The sequence below is a fragment of the Ornithorhynchus anatinus genome, chromosome 8 (assembly GCF_004115215.2).
Source record: "Ornithorhynchus anatinus isolate Pmale09 chromosome 8, mOrnAna1.pri.v4, whole genome shotgun sequence".
Taxonomy (NCBI): domain Eukaryota; kingdom Metazoa; phylum Chordata; class Mammalia; order Monotremata; family Ornithorhynchidae; genus Ornithorhynchus; species Ornithorhynchus anatinus.
This window is the reverse complement of record NC_041735.1, coordinates 55,565,535-55,587,189: the sequence shown is the minus strand read 5'-3', so window position 1 is coordinate 55,587,189 and position 21,655 is coordinate 55,565,535. Positions and strand designations below refer to the sequence as shown.

Sequence of the window (21,655 nt, the reverse complement as noted above, 5' to 3'; positions counted from 1 at the left end):
GATGACATCATTTTGCCACCCCTCTCTCTCTCCCAGCTCCAACCGTCTCCCAAGTGGATTGCGGAGAAGGCAAAAGGATCTGACTATCTTGTTCCTCGTGGCTGACCAGAACTAGGCTTTTCCCAAGCAAGTGAAGTTCCGGTCGGGATTTAGAAAGGAGGGATTGGCTTCGTTACGGATTCCCAGGGGTTTTTCCATCTGTACCCGCTGTTGCTTTTCTTCACACTTTGCCGTCATAATACGACTCTCCTTCTGTATGTATGTTCTTAAGTATTCGGTGATTCTATCGTGTAAGGCTTATCACTTTGGGGTCTCTTTTCCCCATGCTGCGCCTGGTGAAATGCCTATTAACGCTAATGGGTGCTGCACCCGCACATCAAGAAGAAGAAGAAACGCCCATGGGGAGCAAGATACATTTCTCCCTAGACGTGAATCAGGGGGATTTCGTTAAATCTCAGTGCCGAAGAGGCCACAGATCTAGTGGCAATACTTGGAAAGATAAATTTGAAATGAAATCTTTTACTATTCTGTTCCACAACTAACCATACCTCTGTGTTCTTATGTAATGGACTCTGAGTACAAAACTTTGCTTGTAAGATTTAGGCCAGTCACAAATGATATCATACCTATTTCAGAAAGTAGCACTAGTCAGAAAGTGATGTGAAAAATTATTATTGGGAATAAAAAATGTACGTGTGTGCATGTGTATATATACACACACATATATATATGTAGAGAGAGGGAGACATACATATCTATATGTATATAAACCTAGAGAGAGATGCATGTATACCTATATGTAGATAAACCTATATATAGTTACATATGTGTATATATATTTAGATGCATATAAATACACACAATTGCCTTAAACTCCACAGAATTGTAGTGTGTGAATTCTAGGTGTGAAATCTGTGCATGAAAAGTTAATAACTGGAATCATCTGATTACCTAGTGACCATGATCAGATCAGCAAGATCTCTGCTGTTAAGAGACGGTGCAGGTTCATAATGTTAAATGTCACTATCTCCTCAGAAGCAAGATGCCTCAAGAAAAACAGGCTCAGAAAAGAGTGATAAACTTGAAATCCGTACCTAAGACTCACCAAAAAGAAAACTGGAAAACAGGAAATAACAAACTGGATACATTCTAAAACAGAAACCAGGATTTTTCCAAACACTTAATGCTGAGCACAGTGTTTGCTATCCTGTTACATTCCACATGCTGTCCTAATTTCAAAACTATGAGAATCACTATGGGCTTTATGCCAAGGAGAGTGAGTAAAAGAAAAGTGACTGAACGCAGACACGGAATTGGGTGGAAATGAGGTGGGGATATTTCTCCAGCCTTCTTGAAAATTCATTTATAAAAAAGAAGACTATTGAAGTACTGGCACTGTCATGTGACTCATTTGAATTCAAAGATTCTGTATTGGTCTAGTTTGAACTATTATCGAACCTGCATTTTCACAAATTTAATCTCAAAAATGGAATAGGGTTTTAAATTCAATGCTACCCAAAAAATTCATAATAAAATTTAGACTATACAAGCAGCCATTTAAAAATTTAACTGGAACTCGTAATACGATTCTTATGCCGACCCTTTCACAATGCTATTGTAACAATTAAAAACCTAATTACTGTAAAGCACTTACATTTTAAAAAGGAATCACAAACACCGAACGGGAAAATAATTCTGTGATTAGCAAATGCTTGATATTTTTCTCATGCTTACATTTTTATATTTTTGGTATTCTGTATGATATTCCCTCAGTAAAATTATCCAATATAACATTCTTAAGTAAGGTTAGAAGTTCACATCATGGGATGCTCAGCAAGATAGTAATATCCTTGTCAACTCACTGCCCTACATGGCAAACAAACTTCTAGTGTTACATATTTGACTGTCTAGAGAAGATCAAAGGTCATGGCTATGCAAAAGTGTTAAAACTGTTGCTTGAAAAGAATTTCATGTCATCAAGGATTAAAAGAAAATATATTATGGTGCTTCTTGGATACTCCATTAAAAGCTAGTTCAATTTCGTAAGCTTCTTTAAAAAGTTGGTATATTTTTCCCTTTAGGAAGACAGTAATACTCTAGAAGCTCCCAGTAAGACTTCTGGAAAACAAAGGTTTTTTCTAGTTAAAAAAAAAGAAACCCTGCAACTATGGAAAGCAGGGCTACTAGTTGAACACATTTTCTACATCTGGAATTGAATTGAACAACAAGAATCATATGTTTTGGCAGAAGCTTTATGATATATTACAACAAGAATTTAAATATTTCAATGATTATGGAGCATAATCCCTAAGGCTTCGATGAGTCATGTTGTTTTATGGCTGTATTTTAGTGGATCAGAGTGCTAACATCTGATGACCGCGTCCTCACTTCCTTTCTGAGAAAAGCAAACCAAAACCCTTCACAGCAACCTGTTCCTGCTTTCCTGTGTGGGTCCGGAAACCAGGCCTCTGTTTCCTTTCCACATGTCACAGTAGGAAGAGCTCTGGAAAGCTACTTCCTGAACACACGCTCCCCATCCACCCTTTCTCTGACAGCACTGGAAGAGTGATGTATGGTCCATGTGATAGAGGGGAAGGTGACCCAGACTTCAGTTCTATACAGGACGCAGTTCCGATATGGCAAACCTTGCCACGGCTGACATTTGGCTGTAAAGAGGTGTAAAGTCCTGATAAGAAGTCGGTCTTCTCTGCTTTCTGTGTAAAATAATTGCTGGCTTATCAAAACTACAATGTCCTTAAGGCTGAGATACCGCTTGTTCTCCATTTAGCTGGAAACAGCGAAGAGCCAGGAAAAGTTGTCCCCGTCATGTGATTTCACCCTCTCTGCCTGCAGTTATTTTTCCAGGTTCAGTAATAATTAGCACTAGGGCAATATGCCAAGTGAAAGCAGATAAGGAGAATATCCTTCATAGCCTTCCAGGGCCCCGGTGTCCTTTTCCAATTTTTTTTTTGTGGCTGTCACCGGACTCTGGCATTTCCTACCCAATTCATTTGCTTTCTGTGGTAATCATATGCAATGAAGATATGCATGGCCAACATTTAAACGGGCTGCAGATCAATTAGCGGTCTTAAGTTTATCTGATTTTTATCAAAGAAGACAGAGCTGTGGGTCGATTGTCAGAGCCTGTGTCAAGTTGACCTTTTCAGAGACGTCTACATTGCCAGTCCCCTGGGCAACTTGTTGTCCCCTGTTAGTCTCTGAATGGCAGAAGTCTGTTCTGCTCAAGCACAAAGTATACACAGATGTCTATATTACATTCTTTTAGGTTTGACAGCAACTGCATGTTGTATCTATAAACTGTCCTTTAGCAGTGACACTTCCTCAATGATGATAAGCTAATTTATGCAACTAAATCTCCTTTGTGCAGAAATGAAAGCTAATTGAGTCATTACAAAGTAATTCAGGAAGGAATACCTTGTATAAATTGGCTTACTTTATAAATCCTTCTCAAGTGGTTTTCATGCATCCTAAATGGGATTAAGCAGCTTTGCCGCTAGAAGATATCCAGAGCAACAGAGATAACTTTTTAGAGAGATGGAAGCACTTTTTCCAGCATCGAGAAGGGAGAAGATTAGAAAACAGATCTAGACAAAAACGCTCTGAGTTCAAAGGGAAAGAGAATTACCTGAAGAGTGGCTCACATTTTCTTGGTTTATCTTCCTTTGTTCCTCCGCCTTTAGGGAAGCACTGTCTTCCTCCTCCTCTGCAAATACATAACATAAATTGTAAGTGGAAAGAATTCTTCAGTGACAGGAATCACAAACACGCCCCATCTTAGAAATCACTGGAAGTTTTTTAATGGAGTCCCCAAAGAGCCAAGCTAATCGGCTTTCTCAGTGCCCACCAATGATCAAAACTTACAAAGAGCCTATTCTATGAAGATCTAAATATATATATAAGTCCTCAAACCCATGTCCTGGAATGAGCTATACAGTACATTGACTCAGCAACAATGTTGACTACTGGAAACTCCTGTAACCCCTGCAATGGGAAGGAAAGGGAGTGAAGCCCAGCTCCACACAATCAGCTCTCTTGCTGCCTGCCCATCCTTCCCACAATTCTTCTATTCTCAATTCTTGACAGCAGACTCTTCCAAAGTGCTCATCGCTATCGCCACTGGCCCTCCTTCTTCTCCTGTCCCACCTATATTTTTTGGAAGTTCCTCTTGCCATGAATCTCTGCCACAACTGCCCTCTTCCCCCATTCTGGCTATTACCCTTTCCCTCTTCGCCTCTCCTGCCTCCCCCATCAATCGGGAAAGACAATTTTAGTTTTATTTTGTTTTAATAAGTTGCACACCTCCTTACGCCAGACTCTGATCCCGGGGTATTTAAAATGAGTACAGAGCAATAGCTCAATTCTAATCTGAAAATACTGGGAGTAAATGAAACCTTAAATTCAAAGTGCTCCGGGGATTACTTTATGCATTCTGCTTTACGTAATTCTGTACAAACAATACTCTTTGGGAAAAGAGAGAATAATTTTAGTATTTTATAGTCACATGAATTTGGGTGGTGACTGATTTGGAAGTAATCACATATCCTCACCTGTATGGCCACACTAAACTGTAGTGATATTATGTATTGAGTGAAATAATTAAATTCATATAACATATTTACAATACATAACACAAGATATTCTTCATCACACGTTTCTAAATTCAAGTGACTCAATAATTTCATTCTTCTCTGCTCCCTGCTACTCATTAGCATGGAGTGGCATCTTAAACAGGGAACCCGAAGCACACTCAACACGGGATCCTACCACAGGGACACCTAGTCTCTTTTCCAAGCTTACAGGGGAGCTGCAGTGCATCCTAAGAAATTGCAGAGGGTAGGCTAATCTCCAAGTTTTCTAGAACAGTGCATTACATCCAGTGGACGTTCAAAGAATACCGTTACCAGAATTACTACTAATAATGACAATTACTACCAATTGCGAGCCGTGAACCACCCTGTTCACGGGTGTTTCAGCTCAGACCCCCAATTTCCAGCACCAGGGTTCAAGTACCAACGACAGATTCCAGCCGGGATAGGGATTTTCTCTGGGCTGCAGGGTAGTGCACCTAGAGTGCACCCCCTTTCCCTCTCCTTTCTCCCCTCTTTCCCTCTCCTTCTCCCCCCTTTCCCTCTCCTGTCCCACCCCCTCAGCACTGTACTCGTCCGCTCAACTGTATATATCTTTATCACCCTATTTATTTTGTTTACTTTGTTTAATGAAATGTACATCACCCTGATTCTATTTAGTTGCCATTGTTTTTATGAGATGTTCTTCCCCTTGACTCTATTTATTGCCACTGTTCTTGTCTGCCTGTCTCCCCCGATTAGACTGTAAGCCTGTCACAGGGCAGGGACGGTCTCTATCTGTTGCTGACTTGTACATTCCAAGTGCTTAGTACAGTGCTCTGCACATAGTAAGCGCTCAATAAATACTATTGAATGAATGAATGAATGAATGAATGAATGGAGATGGCCCACTAGTTTGTTGTCACCACTCTGTGATTCTTAGATTTGTGCCCTCCAAAAGACATGGGAGGCATCCAGAGTTCGGCTAGACAGACAGGCAACCTAATGGCCGGTTGCTGAGATTTGGGGAATGCCCAATGTCTCCTCCCAAATTTCTGATACTGCAGGCTCCCCACACCATACTCAGAGGCAGTAAGGTCTAGTGGACGGAGCACAGGCCTGGGAGTCAGAAGGACCTGGGTTCTAATCCCTGCTCCACCACTTGCTTGCTGTGTGACCTTGGGCAAGTCACTTCACTTCTCTGGGCCTCAGTCACCTCATCTGTCAAATGGGGATTAAGAATGTGAGCCCCACATTGGACATGTCCAACCAGATTAGCTTGCATCTAGCCCAGTGCTTAGTACAGTGCCTGGCACATAGTAAGGGCTTAACAGTACCGATGAAAAAAAAGGTACAATCTTCGGCATAAACACATCATGTGTATTTACTTTGTTAAAGGTTTCAACTGCAACACTAGTTGTGCCACAGATCCAGGAATAACCACCTATCTCTGTTCTCTGATGCGTCTGGGTGTCCGCCCCTGTAAAATTCACTGCTTTACTTCCTTAAGCAGGTCTTTTGGGGATTCAAAGTCCACAGGTACATCTCTTGTAGATCACCCTGCTAATCTTCTGCTTTTCTGGCTTCCCAAATCTGTCCCCTTTAGACACTTAACACTGACTCATCTACTCGTCCACCTAGAATTGCTCCCCACTTTCCGACCCTCTTCTTCCCCGTGCGTGGCAGTCTCCAGCTGGTGCTGCCAGGCACATGATGGACATCCTATGCAAAATAGCTGTTCCCCTGGAGGGGTCTTGAGTAATAAGCTGATTCCCTGTTCTAGAAATCTCTGGGCATTTATCTTTTTTCCATATTTGGGGATAGCCTCTTAATTGTCATACTTCCCTACATGACTCTCCAATCAATCAGGGGTGTTTATAGAGTGCTTATCGTGTGCAAAGCACTGCTCTGAGTGCTTGGAAAAGCACCAAGAAGTAAATAGTCAATCGTAGCTACTGAGCACTTACTTTGTGCCGAGCCGTGTACTCAGCACTTGGGAGAGCACAATAGAACAATAAACAGATACATTCCTTGCCCACAAGGAGCTTAGAGTCCAGAGGGCCTCGACAGAATTCCTGCCATCAAGGAGCTCACAATCTAGCAGGGACTCCGACATTAAAATAAGTTACAGGTGGGGGTAAAGGGAGTATAAGGGTATGTACTTATGTGCGGTGGGGTGAGTATCAAAGTTCATTAGGGCTACGGATTCAATTACACAGGTGATTCATAAGGGAGGGTGAATACGGTGAAGAAATGAGAGATTAATCAAGGAAGGTTTCCTAGGGCAGATATCAATCAATGCTATTTATTGAGTACTTACTGTGTGCAGAGGATTGTAAACTGTACACTAGGAAAGAATAGTATAACAGAATTGGTAGAACATGTTCCCTGTCCACAATGTACTTACAGTCTAGAGGATGATTTTAGTAGGATTTTGAAGCTGGGCTTAGTGATGACCTCCCAGATATGACAAGGAAGGGAGTTCTAGTGGATAGAGCTTGGGTCTGGGAGTCAGAAGGACTTGGGTTCTAATCCCAGCTCCACCACTTGTCTGCCATGTGACCTTGAACAAGTCACTTCATTTTTCTGTGCCTCAGTTCCCTTATTTATAAAATGGGGATTAAGACTCTGAGCCCCATGTGAGACATGTCCAACCTGATTAGTTTATAACTTCTCTAGCACTTAGAACAGTTCTTGATGCACAGTAAGCAGTTAATAAATATTATTATTGTTATTATTAAGGAAGGACTGAGGAAGAGGTTGATTATGCTGGAGAAGGGATCAAAGCCCAGAAAGTAGGCTGGTGTCAGAGGAGCAAAGCATATGGACTGGGTTGTAGTAGGAGAGGGATGAGATTAGATAGGAAAGACAGAGCTGATGGATGGTTGAAATCATTCTATAATATTTGTTGAACGGCGACTGGTGGCAGAACACGGTATATTAGGTAACTGGGAGAATAAAATAGCTAGCAAACATGATCCCAGCCCTCAAGGAGCTTACAACTCAGCGGAAATTTGTCAGAGAAGAAAACAGAGTGGCAACCTACACTCCCCAACGAAAGAGCTCACTATCCCAATCCTGGGATGCCAGAGCTCCAAGAGATATGGCCATAAAGACGACTTTTATAGACCTCAATGCTTAAGTACAAAGCCTATGCAAACAGATTTACCTATAAATGGCAAATAACCTAGAAAAAATACTCTTTTTTCAACAGAAATTGAACTTTCAGTTCTTTCAACTGAAACTGAAGCATACTACACTTCTAAAGGATAGGAAAATATTCTGAAATTAATTCGAGCTAATTTTTTTCATGAAAAGATTCATTCTCTTAGGCTCTACATTTTACAAAAATAAGACTACATCACTGTATAAAAATGTTGGATATACTGCATTTTCAATAAGAATACTCCCACTCAAAAATAAGCCCAACTAATATTTTTCCCTTTCCACATAAACCAAATGAATACTGAATTACAGAGAATGAGTATCTGTTCCTGGATGATCTTTTCCCTGGATAATCACCAGTGTGTACTTATTTTCTAATTCCCAGCAGTTAGTATATATGATTTGTTCAGGCTATTTATTCTGATTTCCTACTTGTAAATATTTTCCAGTCTGTCTTCCCTACTGAATCTCAAGCTTCTTGTGGGCAAGGAAGGGTATCATGCTTCTGCTGTAGCTCTGAAGTACTTAGTACAGTGAATTGCATTCATTGGGCACTCTATAAATAGCTTGACTGGTACTTCTTTATACCTGTTTTATTGTTTTATGATGTTTAAATGAAAATATTATGCTAAAATATTTGTTTAAAATCAACGGCTTGTACTGAGTGCTTCTGCGTGCAGAACACCGTACTAAGTTTGACAGTAGACACTTTCTTAAACAACAGTGAACTACAGTTTCAGACAACGCTCTGTATTTACTCTTTACTTTCTTTACTTATCCTATCAGAGTGGACACACCTTATGAACTTTTTCATGTTTTTGCTGAAAATGCTTATCAGAACAATGACAACATTTCCTGTACACGATAAATTAACTCAACAATTTTGGGCATGAATGTTAGTTTTTGGAACGTTATCTATAACACATAATTAGTTGAGATTGAGGCCAACACTTGTCTGCCATGTGACCTTGGGTAAGCCTATCGTAGGATTTTAAAAGAAGCCAAAAGGGTTAAATAAAAGTTTCCATATTCAATTGGGAGGTCTCAGAAAGAACATTACACTAAATGAGGAAAATGAGGAAAAGAAAGAAAATATGGAAAAAAAATGGAAGAAAAGGAGAATAGTAATAATAAAATAGTAGTAATTATAATTACTATTATTAATGTACTTGTTAAGTAGTTACTATGCGCCAAGCACACTGGGTTAGAGAAATAAAATCAGATCAGATGAAATAATAATAATAATGATGATGGTATTTGTTAAGCGCTTACTATATGCCAAGCACTGTTCTAAGCACTGGGGTGGATACAAGGTAATCAGGCTGTCCATGTAGGGCTCACAGTTTTCATCCCCATTTTACAGATGAGGTAACAGACACAGAGAATTTAAGTGACTTGCCCAAAGTCACAGCTGACAAGTGGCAGAGGCGGAATTAGAACCCATGATCTCTGACTTCCAAACCCATGCTCTTTCCAAGTGTGTGCTTACACAGGGCTCACAGTCTAAGAAGGAAGGAGGAGAGGAATTTAATCCCCATTTTACAGGTGAGGAAACTGTGACACCGAGAAGTCAAGTGATTTGCCCAAGGTCACACAGGGGGCATGTGGCAGGGCTGGGGTTAGAACCCAGGTCTCGTGGCACCCAGTCCTGGGCTCTTTCCACTAAGACATCCTGGTTTGTAGGAATATACAAAAGAGGGTGGAAAGGGACACAAAGGTCATGGGGGAAAAGGAAGGAAGCAACGGGAATAGTAGGAGAGGGAGGAGGACAATAAGGAGTTGACAGAGGGGAAAAGGGTAGGAAGGTAAAAACGTTCTCCTTCTCCCAGCTATGCAGTTTCTTCCTCTTTGTACTACTGTTGGGGTTCGTTGATTCATTCATTCAATAGTATTTATTGAGTGCTTACTATGTGAAGAGCACTATATTAAGCTCTTGGAATATACAATTTGGGTTTCTCTCCTTCTCACCAGCCCCTGAAGCCGGACTCCAAGGCTGAGCTACACGCATCTGTTGCAAAAGCCCCAAATCCCCATGTCAGACCAGCCATCTCCCTGCCTCATCCCCCGTCCATCCCGACGGCCCTCGGGATCCTCCAGTCACGAGGTGGACGGTCAGGGGTAAACACGGCACTGGGCAGCAGCTTAAACTCTGTGCGGAGCCAGATAGTTGCTGTGCTGCTGCTTCTCTGACGGCCAGCATCCTCTTGGGTGGCCCAAGTGGTGGCCCAAGATAGGCCACTTGAGACCAGGACAGGCCGGCTGAATTAGAGAACTCCAACTGCTGCCCTCAAAGTTGCATTTGGTGGTTGGGACTCATGTCTTTCAAGAGGCCAGTGATCTTAAAAAGGAGCAGACACTGCAGATTAGTGCACAAAAGGTGCCGAGCAGAACTCCACTCGAGAGGGTTCGTGAGTCCCTTGGTGATACCAGGAAAATGCTTCAAAAAAAATCTCAGTTTCTCTTTGCCCTCAGAACAATACATAGTAATTCAGCCTTGTCGGATTCACTTTACAAATTACTGTGCAAATTAGTTTCAACAATAGCGAAAGAGAAACTATTACTTCCACCCAATCTCAGAAATTTTCAGATAGAGAGGAACCACATTCAAACTGAAGTTTTGGTTGGTTCTAGGGAAAAATAAAAATTCAAGCAGCATGAACAGAAATGCTTACATGTTCTCCAAAACAGACATTCAGGGTCTAAAAGACATCATTACCAAAATAAGGTATTTATAAAGAAAGCAGTACACAAAAAAAACGTGATTATCAGTCATCCTCCCAGCATACAGACATTATGAAAATATATATCATCATCTTGATTATCACCTTCCCAGTACCTATACATTAGTTGTTTGATTTAGCAGAATTACTGTTAACCAATATTTTCATCCCTGACTCGAGGTAAACACAATGGCATTATACAATATTAATTAATACCTCAGATAAACACTTTGTGGGTTAATATATTCTATTCAACATTTTAATAACAGTAAACAAAAACAGCTCAGCTATGCAGCAAAATCCATCAAACCACACAGATGGTTATAAGGTTTTCATTATGTGGTTTCCATAGCAATCATATTGCAAATCTGGAAGCTTCCTGCAAATAAGCAGCTTGTATTTACATGCCTCTCAGCTGCAGCATGAAACTCTTCAACGTGTGAAGTTATTATTCCAATCACATATTGTTAGAAGAATCATCAGGAGATGTTTTGATCAGTCAAGATAAAAAAACACTGCCGTGAACTAATTTTTAAAGATTATTCAAGCACACTTCAAGTTTGCAGTGCATACTAATCTATGAGCTTGTGAAATTTAAGGCTGGTGTTGGGAAGGATACTGGCAACAGAACCTTATATCCTACAAAAATATGTGGTTGTGCATGTCATTTGTTTTTAAATACATGGAATCTCCCATATTGGGCTCCATAGGGGCCAAATGGAGAGATTGGAAACTTTGTAGAAACCAAAAAGCATGGCTCTGTTTTATCAGGGTGTGTTTTTTGTTTTTTAATGTCTCAAGCCTCCTTCATGACTTAATCAAGGAACTTCACAGTAGTTTCTTTTCCTTTAAGAGAAAAGTATATGTGTGTATGTGTACATAATATATATACATGTATGTATACAGGTATACACACACACACACACACATACTTTTCTTTTGCTTAAGATGACCGTCCTATGAAGTAGTTACCCTCAAACTGAGTAAATTTTTACAAATGCTTACTGTGGAGGAAAATGTCAAGGCCTTTTTTCCTCTCAGATTTATCAATTTAATTTATAAATTGATCCAATTCAGTAGCAGATGGATTATTACCCTAATAAGGACCATGAATCTGTCCAGCTTTCAGTTTTCACAAAATGAGCTATTTCTAGTTTTACAAATGTTCTTATTTTTAGACTGAATTAAATAATCAAAAAAGAAGAGCGATACACATATGAAACTTTTTGCTGATGACTTTAAAATGACTAAAAATAAATTCTTGGCACTAATAGACTGAAAAATACTTGGACCAGGACTAACACTCATTTTTCTCATTTCTTCTACAATTTCATAATTTCCAAATGTGGTCAGGGGATTTTCATGGGAGGGAGAGAAAGGTAAAATAATAGAAAAATATCACTTAATTTCAATGCAAATCAACTTCTTTTCCCCTAAACTTTGAAAAATGACTGACCAATTATCACATTTTAAAAAGGAAGAGGAAACTAAAATAGAGAATCTGCCCTAAAAGCTATTAGTTGTGTTTTCCTTCAATTTAAATAATGACACCAGTTGAAGAGGTGGACAATCTCTGTCATCAAACAGCATTTCATATTTGCATTCTTTCTTTGTAGTAATAACTCTAAAATATTGCTACAAAGAAATATGAAATGCTGTTTGATGATATTGAGATTGCCCACCTCTAATACTTCTAGGGAATTCTAGACATCTTGGAAAGACTGGTCTTAAACCTGCATAAGTACCTTATAATAATAATAATAATAATAATAATAATAATAATAATGATGATGGTATTTGTTAAGCACTTACTATGTGCCAGGCACTCTACTAAGCATTGGGGTGGATACAAGCAGATCAGTGTCGGACACAGTCCCTGTCCCACTTGAGTCTCAGATTCTCAATCCCCATTTTACAGATGAGGCAACTGAGTCACAGACTAGAATCCATGACCTTCTGACTCCCAAGTCCCTGCTCCACCCACTATGCCATGCTGCTTCTCTTCTATCCTCTGAAATCTCTATCATGAGGCTCCATTAGTGTTTGTAATATTAAAATTATTACTATGACAGAGCACCTATTAGCACCCCGATTAGACTGTAAGCCCATCAATGGGCAGGGATTGTCTCTGTTGCCTAATTGTACATTCCAAGCACTTAGTAAAGTGCTCTGCACATAATAAGTGCTCAATAAATAATATCGAAAGACACTGCAATAATTTGGGCCTTACATGTAAAAAAAAAAATTGCATGCATTTCACAGTATCCTGCACTCCTGCCCACCTATTCACTCATTATACCACTTGCCACAGCAGAAACATGACTGACGGGGATGAAAGAGAACGAGTGGCAGTCCAATTCTCATCTTTCTGCTCAAACCCTTTCCTCTCCTTGGCTTTCCCATCACTGTAGACACCACCATTATTCTCCCAATCACACAAGCCTGTTACCTTAGCGCTATCCTCGATTCTCCTTTCTCATTCAAACCACATATTGTGTCACCAAATCCTGCCCAAACCACCACTTTCACAACATCATTAAAATCTGCCTTTCCGCTCCATCCAAACTGGTACTACCTGATCCGAGCACTTATCCTGTCTTGACTACTGCATCGGCCTCCTCGCTGACGTCTGTATCTCCCTCCATTCTAGACCTTACTTCACTCTGCCTCCAAGGTCATTTTTCTAAAACACTGTTCAGTCCTCATCTTCCCACTCCTCAAAAATCTCCAGTGGTTGGCCACCCGCCTCCATATCAAATAGAATCTCCTTACCGTCGGCTTAAAAGCACTCAATTGGTTCATCCCCTCTCTTACCTCGCCTAGACCACAATCTTTGCTCCTCTAACACCAACCTACTCCCTGTACCTCGATATCATCTATCTCAACACCTACCCCTTGACAACTTCCTTCTTCTTCATCAATCAATGATACCACTGACTGCTTATTGAGCTTACTGAGTGTTTACTGTGGGTAAAGCACTGTACTAAGCACTTGGGAGAGTACAATGCAACAGATTTAGTAGAAGTGTTCCCTGTCCACCAGGAACTTACGGTCTAGAGGGAGAGACAGGCATTAACATATATTATAGATTAGTGTTTTGGGGCTGGGGGCAGGTGGTGCGGAATATCAAGTTCCAGGGTGATACAGAAGGGTGAGGGAGGGAAACTTCCCTCATTTTCCTCTACTCCCTCTCCCTCTGTGTCACCTATGCACTTGGATCTAGACCCTTTAAGCTCTTGATATTCAGTGTCCAGCGCTGAGAACTGTGCTTTGCACATAGTAAGCATTTAAATACCATAATTATTATTATTATATTCACCCCATTCTCAGCACCATAGCCCTTATGTACATATACATAATTTCTTTCAATATCTGTCTCCCCCTCTTGACTGCAAGTTTCTTGTGAGAAGGGACTGTATCATTTTAGCTGCATTGTACGCTCCCAAGTTGTTAGTTCAGCATTCTGCATACTGCAAGTGCTCAATACCATCGATTGATTGACTGCTTGATGGCCCACACCACTAGTATCAGAATTCACACTTTCTTTCAAGTCCTTGGTACTGAAATCTCAAGACCAAAGCTTATCCATCCATCTTTCTCAATGGAGATTCCATCAACATTAAGAAGCATAAATTTGCAGACAGGAAGGAAAACATACAGCAGGACATTCAGCATTTCTATAGGGACAAAATATCCTAATGTACCATTAATCAAGAGTGTTGGGCTGGGAATCAAGAGACTTGGAACCTATCTCCATTTTTGTCTCATTATACATCCTTGGACAAATAATCTCCTGATGGCTCACTTGTCCTCTAAACTAGCTTCAAGGAATGACATGAAATAAATAATGCATGTCCTTTTTTTCTACTCAGAAAATAAGCACAGTCAGTTCTGCCATTTGCCTGCAGTGTGACCTTGGTCAAGTCATTTGACTTCTCTATCTCAGTTTCCTCATCCGTAAAACAGGACATTAGAATAACGTTCTCCTCTTAGCTGTGATCCCCATGTGGGATAATGACTGTATCTGACCAGATTATCTTGTTCATCATCAACACTATCAATAGTATTTACTGAGCGCTTACTATAAGCAGAGCACTGTACTGAGTGCTGCGGGGAGTACAATACAACAGCATTGGCAGACATACTTCCTATCCACAACCAGCTTACAGTCTCGGAGAGGAGACAGAAACTAATATAAATAATTTATAATGTATAATGAAAAGCTATGTACATAATTTAAAAAAATTTAAATTTACAGATACCTACTCCAGTGCTTACACTTAATACCATAATAATATTTATTCTTATTCTCTTCTTTAATATGGGAATAGTGTTGTGGAAGGACCTTGGATTAAGAAGAAATTGTGTTGTAATTCTTACGCCTTGTCTCACCCTGTGCACATATACACAACCATTTCTTCTGACACCACTTTGTGTTTTATCCAGACGTATGTATAGTTTTTGAAGAACATTCCCTAATTCCTCAGTAGTGCTCTAGCCAATATTTGAAATGCATACATACTTTATGGCAGAGCTATCAGCACTATATAAAGTTGATCTAAAGGTGTTTTTATCCAGATACAGATATCTAGCATAAGCAAATAAAGCAATAAAGCAAAGCTGCTGTTTAATTACAATTAATTTTCACCTTGCATCATTTTTATTGTAATTTTTAATGTGAAAAGATCCTAAATACCCTTCCAAAACAAAGACTGAAACTGCATTGTGTTAAATTTAAATGAAACCTTCAGTACTATGTGAAAGTAAGAAATTACCTTATTTCCTTCGTACTCTTTCAAGTACTTAATACAGTACTCTGCTCCACATAGTCAATAAATACTACTAATTATCAATATGAACACAAATCAGAAAGCACAAAGACAATATCAGAAATGTTCTAACAATAAAGAAAAAACGTAAAGCTAAAATATAAAAAAAACTATATAATTATGTAGGAACTTCTGAAAAATGTTCACACTAAGTCCTGGGCTTTGTCAAATAGACACAAAAGATGACCAAAGACAACCATGTACACTCAGAACACTACTCTACTTTGCTTCTAATGAACTTTCTACTAACTACCCCATAGGTCAAAAGATCTACTGGAGTCAATAGCACTTGAAAAGGTATTTTTTTCCCAAGTGGCACTTGTCATATTTCTAGCATTCTAAATTTTATAGGACCATCCTTTGTTCATCCTTGCCTACTTTAACTCTGCCCTCTCCTCTGTCCAGCAACATTATTTCTTCATTCTGATTGATTCCCATGCTTTCTACCGCTGCCAGTTGTTTCAGATGTCCCCTTCCAACTCCCTCATCTTTGCCCCTAAAGACCTGGCCATGTTCTTTCTGGAGAATATTGAAACCATCAAGCCTCATCTCCTTAAAATCTCCCCTGCTTCTCTCCAGTCCCTCCCTCCTCATGCTCCTTCTTCCACCTTCCTGTCCTTCGCCGCAGTATCTCAAGAGGAGTTCTCTCACCTCTTCTCAAAAGCTACCCACTCCGCCTACACCCCATCATTTCACACCTTATCAAAACCCTTGCCCTCTCCCTTGGAGAACTCACTCACTCCCATGACTTCAACTACCATCTCCATGTGGCCGATTCCCAAATCTACATCTCCAACCCTGATCTCCCTCCTTTTCTGCAGTCTCACATTTCCTCCTGCCTTCAGGACATCTCTACTTGGATTTCCCACCGACAACCCAAATACACTGTGTCCAAAAGTGAAGTCCATGTCTTCCCACTCATACCCTGTCCTCCCCATGACCTTCCCATCACTGTAGACAGCACCACCATCCTCCCTGTCTCACAGCCCGTAACCTTGGCATTATCCTTGACTCATCTTTCTCATTTAACCCATATATTCAAACTGTCACCAAATCCTTTTGGTTCAACCTATATAACATTAATAAAATCCATCCTTTCCGCTTCATTCAAACTGCTACTTCATTAATCCAAGCACTTATTCGATCCTACCTTGAATAATGCATCAGCTCCCTTGCTAACTTCCCTGCCTCCCGTTTCTCCCCATTTTGGTCAATACTTCACTCTGCTGCCTAGATAAATTTTTCTTCAAAAATGTTCAGTCCATTTTTCCTCACTCCTCAAGAATCTCCAGGGGTTGCCCATCCACTTCCACAACAAAGAGAAACTCCTTACCATAGGCTTTAAAGCACTCAATCACCTTGCCTTCTCCTACCTTACCTCACTGCTTTCCTACTACGACCCAACCCACACACTTCATTCCTCTAATGCCAACCTACTCACTGTACTTCAATCTTGACTATCTCACTGTTGACCCCTTGCCCATGTCTAACCTTCAGCCTGGAATGACCTCCCTCTTCATATCTGACAGAAAATCCCTCTCACCATCTTATTAAAAGCACAGCTCCTCCAAGAGGTTTTCCCTTATTAAGCCCATATTTTTTCTTCTCCAACTGCCTTCTGCATCGCCCTTAAAGTTGGATTTGCATCCTTTATTCCTCAGCCCAAAGCACTTGCGTACATATCCATAATTCAAACTATTTATTTATATCAATGTCTGTCTACCCTCGAGACCGTACGCTCATTGTGGGCAGGGAATAGATCTACCAACTCTGTTATACTGTACTCTCCCAACTGCTTAGTAAAGTGTTCTGCATACAGTAAGCACTCAATAAATACAACTGAACTATTGATTGATTGAATGTTGTTGCAAAATATTAAATGCTGGAAGGTACTTTATAAAGTATACATTCCTGAAAATCAATGTTGTAGTATTGAGTCCCTATTATGAGCAAAGCTGCTGCAGGAGAGTCCAGTAGAGTCAGAAGACATGATCCCTGACCTCAGAAACAGTAACAACACTTAATTTAAAGGTGAATAAAGGAGGCAAGATTATCAGTGACTACTTCTATCTAAGAAAAAAGCACATGCATACATTTGTTTACCAAGCCACATCTCAACATCACACGTTTGGCCTGTCTCCTTTTGTTCTATTTGCATTTCTGTTCCCTTCTCAGTGCATCAGTTCTACCCTTACTGCTACACTGCAACATCATCGTAGGAAGCAGATAAAAATATGTAAAAGGCTTCATCTCCCATCAGCTACAACCACTGTTATCATCATCACTGTCAGTCATGTGCTCATAAATTTCTAGTGCCAGGCTTTGGGGAATTTTAAGGTTTAAAAATTGCTTTGTACCTCTTGGACAAAATGTACACACTATGAAGAAAATATCTCAAAGAAGAGTTTTGTAAAACTATCTTAACGTTGTCAACTTCTCTTTTCATCAATGTTTGTCATTTTAAAAAGTTAATATTCCTCATTAAACCATTTTTTTCTTAGACTGTGAACCCCAGGTGGGACAGGGACTCTGTCTGAACTGATTATTTGGTACCTACTCCAGTACTGAGTACAGTGCTTGACACAGAGTAAGCACTTAAATACCACAATCATTATTATTATTATTCTGCATCAAATTACTGTTGGTAAATTTCAGCACTAGATATTAGCTCCTTGAAGGCAGGGATCATGTCTACCAACCCTACTGTATTGTAGTCTCACAAATAGGAAGTGCTCACCGCTCAATAAAATCTCAGTAAAAACCAATGACGGATTGATTCAGCAGGGAACAGATTTCTAGTGGAGATGTACTCCAGTTCATCCTATTACCCAAGTATCCAACTTCTATTTTATGGTCATCAAATCATTTTTGAAAACTCCCAGCAGACTATACAATAGAGTTGTGCAGGGACTTTACACCAATTAATATTCAGTGCTATATGGGTATGAGAAAAGAGACAGACCAGATTGGATAATAATAAGAAGAAGAATGATGATGGTATTTGTTAAGTGCTTACTATGTGCCAGACACTGCACTAAGCGCTGGACCATCCTAGCTTGGACTCTAATGAAAGTAATTGGTAGATTTGTTTCTCAGTTTAAAATAAACAGAGTGACAAATTATAAAATTGCAAAAATTTAAAAGTATTAGCTGAATTCCAGCTGTGATGCATATCTTGAGAGGAATGTTGAAATGAAATCCTGAAAGTCACGATGAAGTCTCATTGGCAGGTGCTTATTTTAAAAATCTTGTTGATGACAGAATCTTTGGGTAACATTTTTTATGCTCTGAAAAGTGGCTCAATACACAAATGATGCACTTTGTTGAAGAAAAAAAGGATTATCACAAAGAATTAAATAACCTGTAGACACACATTTTTCTTGTAACTAGAAGGCAGTATATAAAAATGAAATGACCTGCCAATGTCACCCTCTCACAACTTGTATCTGGTGGAAAAATACAGCAAGGCCTTGCACAAAGAAAATATACCATATTGTTGTGTTTAGTTTGGTCAGAATTTGCACAAGATTTATTTTAAAGCAGTGTGGCCTAATGGATAGATCACAGGCCAGGGAGTCAGAAGGACCCGAGTTCTAACCCCAGCTCCACCACTTGTCTGTTGTGTGATCTTGGGCATGTCACTTCATTTCTCTGGGCCTCAGTCACCTGATCTGTAAAATGGGGATTAAGACTGTGAGCCCTATATAGGACAGGGACTCTGTCTAACCTGATTAACTTGGTACCTACCCCAGTGCCTGGCATGTATTAAGTGCTTAACAAATACCATTTATGAATCTTGCATAGAATGCCACTGCTTCAGCACTGTCCTCAAATACGATTGAAAATAATGCAGCAGATAAAAGACAAAGCAAAATGAAAGCATCGTGCCACTAAAATGCAAAGGGAAGGATAACTGCAATTGACCATGATGAAATCTACCTTAAAGTCCCCTTAAAGTCTTCAATTCTCTGAGGGAGGGGTCATCTTTCTTGCTGCTCAATCAGGGATGAACATATTTCCAACCTAATGCACTGTGGTCACTGAAGTGGACCACGTTCTAGCAGAAGGTTTGGCCACTTTCTAACAGAAGTCAGGTGGAAACTAGTATCGATCGATCAATGTATTTTTTGAGCACTTAGTATGTACAGATCACTGTACTATAAGCGCTTGGGAGAGTACAGTAGAAGAGTTGGAAGACATGTTCCTTGCCCACAATGAGCTTACAGTTTAGAGGGGGAGACAGACGGACAATATAAATTATGAATATGTACATAAATTCTGTGGATGAAGAAAGGGAGCAAGGTGACGCAGAAGGGAGTGGAAGAAGAGGAAATGAGAGCTTATTCGGGAAGACCTCTTGGAGGAGATGTGCCTTCAATAAGGCTTTGAAGGTGGGAGGAGTGATGATCATCTGTTGGGTGTGAAGAGGGAGGGCGTGCCCAGGCGGCGGGGGTGGTTGTGTAACTAGAGACAGAGTAGAGAATAGAGACAGTAGAGCGACAGAAAGCTTATCTTATGGGTGTCCTGCAATTTCTTGCCTCAAATTGTCTCCAGTAAATACAGGAGAAGGTGATCAAAAACTAGCTGGTTTATTTTCCTCTCATTGTTAGAATCCTAAAGGAAGAAGCTACCCTCCCTGGTGGACAACTTCTTTGTTTAGAAAATGATGTAAATCTCATTTTTAATGGAAAAACAGCCAGAATTATTTTTTAATGAACGTACAGTAGAGATCTCAGTTTCTGAGGTCTCATCTGAAAGAATGCTAGGGCAACTACTACTAATAATAATAATGTTGGTATTTGTTAAGCGCTTACTATGTGCCGAGCACTGTTCTAAGCGCTGGGGTAGACACAGGGGAATCAGGTTGTCCCACGTGGGGCTCACAGTCTTAATCCCCATTTTACAGATGAGGGAACTGAGACCCAGAGAAGTTAAGTGACTTGCCCACAGTCACACAGCCGACAAGTGGCAGAGCTGGGATTCGAACTCAGGAGCCCTGACTCCAAAGCCCATGCTCTTTCCACTGAGCCACGCTGCTTCTCCGCTTAGTAGGTACTACTACTACTACTAAGAGGAAGAGTTGGTCCAATAAGTCCAACTACTTATTTACTACTAAGACTAGTAGTAAATTCGACTAATCCATCTTAGAAAGATGAACTCTGCCAAACTTTGAGACCTGTGGTTTTTGACATCTAGACATTCCAAAACCAATGCTGAAGTCACTTTCCAGCAAGAGAAATCAATTCCTGTTCCCCGAACTGAAACCATAATAATCCAGGTACTTCACTTTTTAAAATGCTTAATGTAGCTGGTTTGTTTTAAGTTTTATGGAAACTGGGGGTTCAAAGAAATGTTCTATGGATAGACATCCAAATTATGTGCTCATTTATCAACCATTCTAAGTAAAGCTATAAAATATCCGTATTTGAAAGCCATCCGGTACCACTTAATGTACTGAAGAGTTATTTGACAGACAATAATATTATAATCTTATGGATTTAACTTATAATAATATCTCTGAAGAGAACAGAAAGTGTTTGGATGTCATGTAAACTCTCCCATACACCTTTATCAGCAGCAAAATCTTAACTATCTAAAAAGCCAATCCTGAAAATAAAAATCTCTCTAATTGCGAATGTCATTTGACATGACATTTACATACATGCTACCCACTGGAAGTTTTAAGTTGAAACCATCTTCCTTTGCATTTTGTAGCAGTGAAATATTAATCTTTATCGACTGATCCTTTCTTTGCATTACGACTAATTTCTGGACAAGAAAACACAAGGAGGCAATCATCGGAATGCAGTTCACTTTAGTGGAAAGAAACCCAAAAGAGTATTTGGCATGTTTCCACAAGAAATGTCTGGCTCCCAGATGCTTCTCTCCAACTCGTAACTGCTTCAACGATGTTTAAACAACTGACAATTTGCACTCATTGCCCTGATGTCACAGTGACAAAACACTCAGCAGTAGCCTAGATCTCTTGGGCATTTTCATGAATGGAGGAATTATAAAATAAAATTTAAAAACCACCTTAATCCCCAAGTATTCCCCCCACTTCAGCATCTTAAAGCAGATGCTACTCCAAATACATAAGAGCAAATTGCTCAGGTGAGAAAAAAAAAACAACCCAAACTATGCTCTTTCATTTGCTTCAGTCCTAGCAAATTGGTCTAGGTAAAAAGGCCATTGAAACTTCCTTAAGACAGGGATGAAAACTCCATTACTGAAAATTTCTACCTGAACTTCAATGCATTTTCCAAGTAGAGGACTGGGGATTTAATCCAGCTCAGCCATTTGCCTACTGTGTGACCTTGAGTCAGTCACTTAACTTCTCCCTGCAGTTTCCTCC

The 21,655-nt window shown here is 39.9% G+C and overlaps 1 protein-coding gene across 2 annotated transcripts in view; it reads right to left on the bottom strand.

The window, feature by feature from the left end:
* The window catches only part of SKAP2 (src kinase associated phosphoprotein 2), a 196,753-nt gene that overhangs the window by 18,376 nt on the left and 156,722 nt on the right, over positions 1-21,655 (bottom strand). For both annotated transcript variants that reach the window (XM_007667348.4, XM_016227361.3), the window contains exon 10: positions 3,647-3,724. In XM_007667348.4, coding sequence (XP_007665538.2) covers positions 3,647-3,724 — 78 coding nt within the window. The remainder of the gene's footprint in view (positions 1-3,646; positions 3,725-21,655) is intronic.